Source organism: Trachurus trachurus, assembly GCF_905171665.1.
Source record: "Trachurus trachurus genome assembly, chromosome: 10".
In the NCBI taxonomy this organism is placed as follows: domain Eukaryota; kingdom Metazoa; phylum Chordata; class Actinopteri; order Carangiformes; family Carangidae; genus Trachurus; species Trachurus trachurus.
In genome coordinates this window covers 26,257,670-26,268,238 of record NC_139894.1, presented here as the reverse complement: position 1 = coordinate 26,268,238, position 10,569 = coordinate 26,257,670, and the positions used below count along the sequence as shown (strand labels likewise).

Sequence of the window (10,569 nt, the reverse complement as noted above, 5' to 3'; positions counted from 1 at the left end):
ACACTAATAGCTACCAGAGGATGATAAAGGGACAAGGGTTGGCTGTCTGAAGCACTGCTTTCACTGGTGCTATAAAGAGAAACCCACAGAGATATTCAGTAGGTAAAGAAATGCAACTTTATTCAACAACAAAGTGAAGTTCAGTTCAGTAGCTGTACACAACATTGTTTTGTTTTTAATCTAATCTTCTACTAATCAGTTAAAAAGCTGAGACAGAAACACATTTATACAAGCAAACTTCCTGTCTGATTGTCTCTCTTTGTGCAGACATTGCGTGGGAAATCTTTGAGAAATGACTTTATTTGGCAAAAAAAAAGCCATTTTACTCACTCAAGCCTTTTCTTCAGGCCCTCTCAAAATCAAATAAAAAACATGTGCAGATAATTAGTTCCTGTGAGAATTTCAGTCGTATAGTGTTGTTCAAAAGAATATGCTCAACTTACAGGAACTTCATTCTTATGGTCTGGGTCAAGATAACTCCATGTTATGGGATGACAAATTTATAAATAAGATTTCAATAACAAGTGTAAAAGTTGGTGAAAATTCCCTTTAGCTTATACACTCATTCTGCTCTTCAACCATCCTTCAAGTTCATTGACACAAAATGAGGTTTTTACACAAACACATACACTGGTTGTAGAGGTTGCTGGGCTGTTCACCTTTAGCTTTACATAAAATCATCAAACACTGGGACAGCAGAGGCCTCTGGGAAATATCTACAAAGTAGAGACTGGGAGCTCTGTGCATCTCTTACACCATCTTTAAAAAAAGCATCAACAAACATGTTACAGGTGCACTGTAACTGTACAGTACCAAAACTCTCCAGGGTGACTAGTGCTAGAAAACACTGTTAACATCAAGGCTGCTCTATAAACCCCGTTAAGAGTGGGAACAGTAGGCTGACACACAGAAGGCAGGTCTGATATGAATTACTTCTCAGTATCACGAGGATATTCAGTAGAATGACTTGCAACTCAGGTCTGGAGGCGACCAGATGTTGTAACACAGTAACAACAATAAGATTTAGTCTGCAGGGAGCAACAGCAACAGAACAAAAACCAAGAGAACAAATAAAACTTAGTTCTATCCCTAGTTAGCAGGCTGACGCTGGTTAGCAGTACAGGACTATCTACTAGTGAATACTTGAGCGAGGGAGCTTAAAGTTACCTGTTCAGGGGAAGAAAGCAGGGGAGGGTGATTAGGCTATAACGCTGTAACTTAACTTTATTTATCACTTGGGTTAAAGCAGGGGAGGCAAAAACTGGGGTTAGAGTTTTATACAAAAGTAACTTTCTGTTGAAAGTTTTTCTCTCCTGTGCCCACTCCTCCTATCATCGCTGTCACTCTCTCTCTCTCTCTCTCTTTCACCTGTGCTCATGCTTTACCATCAAGCCTTGCAGATCCGGGTCTCCGTCACAAACTTGTTCTCAAAGTGGTGGATGGTGAAACACTTCTCGGCAGAGCGCTTGTGGATTCCTCCACCTGATAGACGAGATGCAACAACCATTAGTCCTAAATGTGGAAGATGCATTTTCAACACCTTTTTAAAGTTGAACTGCAATTTAAGTACTAGAAAGCTGTGTGACTGAAACAACACGTGTGTTAATGTGGCTGAGAGGCCGTTATTAGTCACAGCCGTAGCGCCAGTTGTGAGTTCAATACTCCTCTCTTACTCAACAGACTATAAATACACCACTGGTTCACATGCTGTAATTCAAATGACTTTGAAGGGGGCATTAACAAGTGAACCCAGGCGCAAACGATCTTTGTAGCTCATTTCAAATGAACTAAACTGAGTGTGGCTTGTTTAATAATGGATATCATTTTAATGGACTGGGATTAAGTCAACTACTGCTGTCTGAAATGTCCTCCAGAGGCTGTTATGTTAAAAAGAGATGTGCCAAATGCCATGTGATTTGGTTGTGAACTACATCCATACCTGGCAGGCTGGCACGACGCTGCATTCTGTACGTTTCCTTTCCATTACACAGCTGACGGATGTAGAAGCCCAGAGGTTTGATGTCCTCGATACGCTCAGTCACCACCAGATCCTCCTGCACCAGGTAGCTGCGATAAGAGCCAGACTGGGAAACAGAAGACGCACCATGACGGAACCGCACCGCAATTTTAAGTGACTTTAAAAAGAGAAAGCAGCTAGGCAGACATGACTGAGGTGTGAAAACCCTAAGTGAAAAGGACAGGGTAATGAGTCATCCCAAAACTTCTGCATTTTGTCAGACACTGTCACGCCACATTGTTTTTACATGTCACGCTGAGCACCTCAGAGTGAAAACCAAACACTCTACAGGAACCTTATTATGTACATGACGGCACTAAACACAACCACAGGTTAACTGACCAAGCCTGGTGACAACTTTAAGGCGGAGGCAGTGTAATAAAGCGGTTACAGTAACACCTGGGCCTGAGTACACAACACGTGCATATTCTCCCTTGGGCTGTGTGAGTTGTGTCCCTGTGTGACTGCTGACTGTGTCACCTGGGACTGGCTCAGCGTTCAGTGCTAATTCACAAATATCAAAACGCGCTAACTTAATAGTGGTGCAGAAGTGAGGTTTCTAACCTACATTGAAACTGCATAGAGAATGGAAAAGGTTCAGAGAAGTCAAAGGTCCAGCATCACATGCAGCAAACAGAAGAACAAACGTTTTTAGCTTCATCAGGGTCATAACAAACTTACTTCCTAGGGATATGCACTGTACTGTGGTGACCTTAATGAAGGTCACAAGCAAAGTCATGTTGGTCTAATGAAGTTCCTCTGTTTACTGCAAACAGTCACATGTTAGCATGCTGACTATAGCATTGAGCCCTAGGCACCACCATGTCTACATGAAGCCTCACACAGCTGCAGCTGCTAACATGGCTGTGGACCAGTGGAGCAGTTCCCGACTGCAGGCTCAATACTGAAGCCAGCATGAGTAAGTAGTATGTTCATACTACAAAATGACAACAGATCTGAGTGTGCTGTTTCACACATTATTCTTTGACAATGTAACACACCAAGAGTGGGCTTCCAGTGGAAAAACAATAAAATCGTGGGCGGTGATGAATGACGAATTAAATCTTTCCAGAGTTTGATTCACATCCTACCTACTTAAATATCATTTACTGTTAGCATGTGTAGTATGGACCTGAGACACAACTGTAGCCCAAGATTTAAATTTAATTTTAATTTTAATTAATATTCTAATGATATACTTTTCATAAAGACAATTAAAAGGGGAAAACAACATACCAAAACCAATCTGATCTAAAGTGTTGATTTTTTTTTTTTTTTAAACTTCCAGACACATCAGAAGTACATGGAAGAATTATTCCAAATGCCTTAGAATATTTAATCCTTAACATTAGAGCTCATGCATGAACTTGAGAGTACAGTGTGATTGTAGTTGATCTAATATCTTCCAAGCTACATTTCTCACATTGGCAGCTGCATCCTCAGATCCTGTCAGCACCCTGAGGACACGAGCTCATCGCTACTGTACTCACCATCAGCTGTGAGAAGAGATCGATGAGGTCCTGAGTGGGGAGCACTACTGAGGTGTTCAGAGGAATCACAAAGCAGGTCTTCAGAGTCAGGTCCAGATACGCTGTCAGCCTCTACTTAAACACACACACAGTAATCAGGAAACCACATTACCAGGAGTATTTGTAGTAATGTATAGATGGTATTTGATGTGATTTTTTCCTCATCCTCACCCTGTTGAAGTCGTGGAGGATGTACGCAGGGTCTCCAGGTCTGAAGCGGGGAGGGGGGACACTGATGACAGCCATGCTGTCGGAGATTTCCACCTCCTCCTCCACCCGTGGCAGATAGTAGGGCTGGCTCTCTCCTCCGCCTCCAGGGGACACATCACTGAACTGCATCGCACCGTGATACAGTCTCTGAAAGAGACGCACCAGAGTTAGAGCAAAGTAAATTACTGTGACAGAATCTGAAGGCTTGTTTATTCATCAAATCTGTTAATCTACTTCTTTTACTGCCAATCACTTATTTCTATATTTCTACAACTCATCTTTTTATAGTTTAACCTTTAAAAAAAAACCTCACCTAAAACCCAAACTATTAATACGCAGTTTATGGTTGCATTTGGTCAGACGCTCACGAGAACGAAAACAACAGTTGCCAACAACTTGTTGTTACTGATACACAGAGGTGATGCAGGTTTCTGACTCTTCAACCACAAGTACCAACATCGATGCAATCGGTGGTTTCTCTGCAGTGTGTACCTGCGTGCTCTTGGTATTCTCTGTAAACAGCACAGCCTTACACAGAAATGAAATGTGGAGCGTTATCTCTACAGCAGCAGCTTGTGGCTGCCAGGGGGAGCCAGAGCACATGGTGGGCTCAGGAGAGATTCATCACAAGCAGCATGGCCCAAACATGACATGGGAAATAGACAGGACATGATCTGAAGAAGCAGTGTTGATGAAGCAACCACTGTGTTGAAGGTAGTTGTTTTGCAATGTGTGATGTCTATCATTGTGTAAACAATTAATATGTTACTTTTATGGCAAAACATTTAACCTTAGAGTTTAGATGTGAGGAAACAACTGAAGGTTACATAATAACCAAAACAGTTCCTTTTGAGAATGTGTTGCTTTAATAAAAACAGTGTAAAGTAGAAGAAGAATGTTCAGTATAATTAATAATGATTAAGTTAAGTATTCAGCATATTAAATGTGGGCGGCAGATGAATCTTCTAACAAAGTTGAATTTCATTTTATCTAAGAGGTGTTTATGCACTGTATGAATAGTTTAATAAGATATGTTAGGCTTTGCCTCATTTGCATGAGAGAAAAAACCCTGTGGGCACACAGACAAACCATGGCGAATGTGAGAGCCTCCCAGTGACAACACAGCAAAATTAAAATAGGTGAAGTCTGCACTTTCCCTGAGGATGGAAGCAGGCAAGAGTCAGCACTCTTTGTTTCCTTCCAGAGCAAGAGTGTCCCATCAGCAGCCACCAATGGCCTTAATGATTCTGCCAAAAACTTAAATAACATGCCCCCTCCTCTCCCCAACTGCACGTCTCCAGTCACAGCGATGCTTTTGAAAGATTGCGCTCCAGCATTTGGGCTGTATTAGATAGTGAAGATAGAGACTGGGAATACAACTCTGTACACGATGTATACCTTAACCATCATGGCATTTAAAGTTTCCAACCTGCTGTTTTATTGAATGGTGAAATCTGGTTTATTAATCCCAATCGTGTATTGTATTATATTATATTATATTATATTACGTATTATGTGATGTGACAGCCAATTTAAATTAATGTGCAGCCTGGCCTGAGAAGTTCTAATTGCATAACCAGTATAAGGGTCATATCATTTCCCTTAAGGCAAATGTGAGTGTGTGTGGCTGTTTGATAAAAGACACATCTATTCAATTTCTCAGGGTTAGGGTTAGGTCACTGGGTCACTGCTCATGTAATCTGAAATAAGTATGATAGAATTTATAATGATGCAACAGAACAGAAGCTCGCACAAAAACTACCTTTGGGGTGAAATAGCGATAGAGACACGCTCCCCCCACGATGAGCCCGCTGAGGATGAAGGCGATGCCCAACAGGGTGAGCAGACAGCGACCTGTGGAGCCCACGATACTCACTGGAGCAGAGCCCAGCTCAGGATCCTACAGAGAGAGAGAGAGAGAGATGTTAGGTAGCCTACATATAATATTGCAGTGCAGTATAGCGCTGTGACTCTTTAATATTTTAATCCCATTCAGTGTCTGTCCTGTAGGACAGCTGTTGAGGAGATGGGCCGTCCTACTTGGGTGCTGCATCAGTTCAGGTGCAATATGACCTTCTGTGCATTATACGAAAACATTGCAACCCATTAAATCCTATATTAGCATTATGCACGAGCATGCAAACAGATCCTGTGCATATGTGCATGGGGAGAGTCCAGAGCTAACAGTGGGTGGCCGGTGCAGGCCTGCCACCAGGCTAAAATAAAAATCTGTACACCGGGCTCACCTTCTCAGCGGCCGTCGCATCCTTGCCCAGCGCCTTCTGCGCTAGAGCCGAGTTGAAAGCGATCTTGACCATGGTGGTGTGAAGACCTCAGCTCGGGTTTGTTGTGCTAACTCAAAAGCAAAGAGAGGATGTCGGTGCGATGCGAGCTCCGTTTATCCTCAGCAGCTCCGCGCTGTGACGCACTTTGCAACCTCGGCTGTATCTAGCGCTTCCGGTGGCTGGAGGGGGATTAAGATCGCACCCGAAACGAGACGCCGGAGGATCTGCTTCAATTCTCACGCTGCAGATAACCCTTCTTTCCCCTTTTTTTAACCTCTTAAACCTGGCTTGATTTCAACGACTGTTGGCTGTTGGTTTGACCACTGAAACAATTTAGTGGCTCATTTACCGTGCCCTCTCCTCAATGATAAATTACGTGTAGCTATTTGGCGCCATCTAGTGGCCGTCGGTGGGAAAACTCTCCACATTGACCTTAAATGAAAACGTTTCCTGTTCCTTAGAGCTGTCTGCTATTTTCTGTATGGCATAAACATGACTCAGTCTTGCACAGGCTGCACTATAATGTAAAGAAAACAATATTATGCGTACACAATGTCACCCATTCATTTCTGTGAATATTCCACTCTGTAAACTAACTCTGTAAATATATTCCCTCCTACATGCTGGGTACTACCTGCCAGTGTGTCTGCCCACTCACACTGACACACACAGTACACAGCCTTCACTGCACTGTGTGGAAACACAGGCCTGTGCCAAGTCCATTCAGTCGGTCTGACACATATCTTCAGTCCTCCTGCTCTCCCTCTCTGGTCTGTGGTGGTCCTCTGCTTCCTCTGCTTTCACTCTCCTGACTCAGGGTTGTTCCTATGAGTAAATAAACACTTACTGCTGCACCAGCGCTCTAATTCCACGCAACTCTGTGGCATCCCTCCAGCCCTCTGCACTGCAACTGTACCATATGCATCTCCCACTCTCACAAACACACACAGAAGTACACACACTCACACACTGCCAGGCTATGATATTTCCTCTGTTAAACAGACAGATTGGACCGGTAATCACCACTGAAAGGTACATAAACAGAGCAGCTGATTTCTGTACCTAACTCCCCCTCCGTGCACTCCCCAACATTGACTCTCCCCGAATATCCTAAGTGGTCCTGAAGGTTTGTTTATGGGCTCGTCTTACGCTGCGTTTGATCTGAGAGCTTGCCCACACATGCATGCGTGGACACACGCACACACACGCTACAAGAGAGAGGGAGAACCAGCATTAGCAGTAATAGCTGAGATGATAAACAAAAGACTTAAATTTAATCCTGAGGGCTTCTCAGCATCACACACAACATAGGAAGAGAAAAAAGCAAGGGAGGGAGCGGGGAGGCGACCACACTGAGGGAAACAAGGGAAGTTTGAAGGGAAGAAGCGTGGAAGCAGGTGGGGGTGAAATAGAGTGATTCGGGGGGGAGTGAAATGATGACTGGGAAAAACAGGGAGAGGGAGTTACAGGGAGAGGCAGAGCAATCTGCAGTATCTGATGCTTGAGTGAGTTTTCCGAGGAGCTGATTAACGGTGGATTAAACTCTCCGTCCATCCAGTTTACATCTCAAACTTTCTAACACGCCTGCTGGGTAAAATGTCTGTGCCTCTCAGACTGAAAGGAGCAAAACATACACAAACGGACACCCATGTTATTGTGCACAGCCACACAGAGGCAGTGGGCGTCATAATGGTGGATGGCAGGCATGTATGATGGAGTTTGAATGCCAATGTTTCCCTGTGGTCTGCAGCAGACGTCCAATAAAAGCAATAAAAACACACATGCTACACACACACATACACACACAAATGCATACACAAACACACACTCCTCTCCTGCAGTGTCAGCAAACTGTGAAAGTCTGCAGGGACATAACTGGCTTCACAAAGTGTGAGAAAAAGAAGCTCTCGTGCATGACATCACCCACAAATATGAACACACACACCTCATAGATTTGTCATCAATTTCAATACCAGACATGTGAAGCCACAAGTGACAAATGACTTTGTCCCTTTTGCTGCTCACGCACGCACACACAGACACACACACACACACACAGTCCAAAAACTGCTATGGTAACATCTAACCACAGAGCTGCGTTGAACTGAAAAGTTAGACACTGCTCAGTGCTGTATAACGTCACTGACATGTCTTCATGTGGACCCACCATAATCACCATGTGCCTTGAGTGGGGGAACATTTAGTGGTCAAAGAGAGAAAGAGAGAGAGAGAGAGAGAGCAGGAGGAGAGAGAGAGAAAATATAAAAGGGAAACAAAAGAGTTGGTCTCATGGGTAGACATGTGGCAGAGAGGAGTGATGCCTCTTCAAAGCCTCTTTCAGACTCCCCCCTCAAAATCAGCGTGCATCACACTCTCGTGATCCTTGCCCCGCCACACACACACTTTTGGCGATCACATATGGCTTTGAGACAAGGGTGACAAATGAGTCTTTCCTGTGAGTATCAGCTTCTAAAGCTACCTTCGCTCTCCCATAGCACCGCTCGTCTGCCTGTCTCGTTCTCCTCATCCTCTCAGCTTGGCTCACCTCAGGGAATGTAATAACTTCATGCTGATGGGGCTCTGATGGGAGCGGTGGGGTAATCTTAGAATAAAGATCAGGATTGGGTTGCACCAAATTGTGCATCAACCCTTTTCTGAATCGTTAGTAATTGCAAGCTATTTTCTAGCTAGCTAGTGCATGTTGCACTCTTTATTATCATTGTCTTTATTAAAATTCACCTATTAAAACCTAAAGACATGTTTCAGTTCAGTTAGTCTTTGTATACAGTTTAGGTTGAGTGGGAAATATATGATTATGCTAAACTAGCTTTCTTTATTGGGCCTATTAGCACAACATAAAGTACACTGTAGCATTTTGTACATTGAAGGGATTATTTTTGTGAGTTCATATAGTTTCAAACTAATGTTAAAGTTAAAAGCTATTGTCACATCCAGCAGCGAGCTAAAGGGTATACAAACACAGTTATCGTCTAGTTGTCAATTACCCTTACTTTGTGAGATGCGAAGTGTGCGAAGAAGTGTCTCTCCACTTGGAAAATATTATTGTTTCATGGTGTTATAGTTAGGTTTAGTTTAACTCAGAGAACCGGTTCAACTGTCTCTGAAAAGTTGATCTTAATCAAAACTATTCTTTGAATCTCATCATTGTCCATAATGTCTTTGACGCATGTGTAATTAGTACACTTCTTTGTGCTTAATGAGCCATTTATTGAGGCTTAAAATAACACGAGGTAACATACTATAAGTTTTATATGACTGAGGAATTTGCATGTCATCTGTCTCTTTAGAGCAGCAGAAAAGACTCTCTCTGGTCAAAAAGGATTTTTGAAGCACATAAGTGAAGGAGAGGACAAAAGTATATGACTGGAGAGAGGGAAAAGGTGGGTCCCATATGTATGATGAAGGACAAGTCAAGGTAACCAACTGGCATAGGTAGAAAGGAAAAGGTGGAAGAATCAAATTGGATGAAAAAGGATGAAAGGGTACTGTGAAAGACAGAGGGATGGAAATGGACGGATGTCTGTTATGTTCCTGAGGGTTAAACTCTGGGGAAATTACCTCATCATCATGAGACTGCTCCACAGTACTACAGCCATGTTGACTTTACATCGGTAGAGCACACACACACACACACACACACACACACACACACACACACACACACACACACACACACACACACACACACACACACACACACACACACACACACTCTGCTGAATTATGGCCAATAGCATCAGAGCCTGGTCGAATCACTTCCAGATTCAGTGACGTCACCTGTGTCAGGTTCACGGGAGGAGCACACACACACACACACACACACACACACACACACACACACACACACACACACACACACACACACACACACACACGTAACTTTCCGGCGGAGGGCGATGCACTGATTTGTATTTTTCCTCAGTCATGACACAGAGGTTGTTTCAAGGCTTTAAGACTCCTACTCAGAGAAAGTGACAGAGGACTGACAGGCTGAAAGCCACAAGGCTGCAGCTCTCCCTCTGACCCAACACTGTGGGGAAACTGACCTTTCCTTCAGCAACTACTGATGGAGTACCAGAGATTAGACTGGAGATGAAGCTGAGTTCTTGAGACTGATCTCTCATATTTACAGTTATTTATTGGTCAAAGATTATTAAACACATTATATGTCAAAGAGACGTTGGCCCACTAGTGATGAATAAAAGCTTAGAGATGAGACATGCAATGGCTTTATTGTAACTATTGGATGCATTGAAAATTGTGAAACACTGCCAAAACACTTGTTTTTATTAATGTCTTCTATTAACCAACATTACAACATCAGATTAACCATTTAGAAACCCAGGTTAAACCTGTTTAAATTATGCGTTATTACATGGTAGTACTAATCTAGCTAATGAAGATTTTATTTTCCTTAACACATCTCAAATAGTCTACTTGCCAAAAATGAGTACCCGGAAATGTTGAGTACCCCAAAGTTTTATGTTAGAAATAGATAGTATGGGTC

General features: G+C 43.0%; 1 protein-coding gene across 1 annotated transcript; it reads right to left on the bottom strand.

The window, feature by feature from the left end:
• Positions 1–124: 124 nt before the first annotated feature.
• LOC310993141 (integral membrane protein 2A-like) lies at positions 125–6,341 on the bottom strand. Its single transcript, XM_083981451.1, has 6 exons — positions 6,003–6,341; positions 5,519–5,656; positions 3,718–3,903; positions 3,508–3,618; positions 1,940–2,084; positions 125–1,482 (listed from the first exon to the last, which is right to left on the bottom strand). Exons 1-6 carry the CDS (start codon positions 6,072–6,074, stop codon positions 1,388–1,390), a joined length of 747 nt encoding a protein of 248 aa, XP_083837577.1. The 5' UTR covers positions 6,075–6,341; the 3' UTR covers positions 125–1,387.
• Between the last annotated feature and the right edge of the window lie 4,228 nt (positions 6,342–10,569).

What these genes read in the sequence shown, in the direction of transcription:
- LOC310993141 (XM_083981451.1), bottom strand. Translation starts at nt 6,074, where the DNA reads ATGGTCAAGATCGCTTTCAACTCGGCTCTAGCGCAGAAGGCGCTGGGC. An exon ending in ATGCGACGGCCGCTGAGAAG is followed by an intron (nt 5,657 to 6,002) that starts GTGAGCCCGGTG and finishes CTCTCTCTGTAG; the next exon opens with GATCCTGAGCTGGGCTCTGC. An exon ending in ATCGCTATTTCACCCCAAAG is followed by an intron (nt 3,904 to 5,518) that starts GTAGTTTTTGTG and finishes CGTCTCTTTCAG; the next exon opens with AGACTGTATCACGGTGCGAT.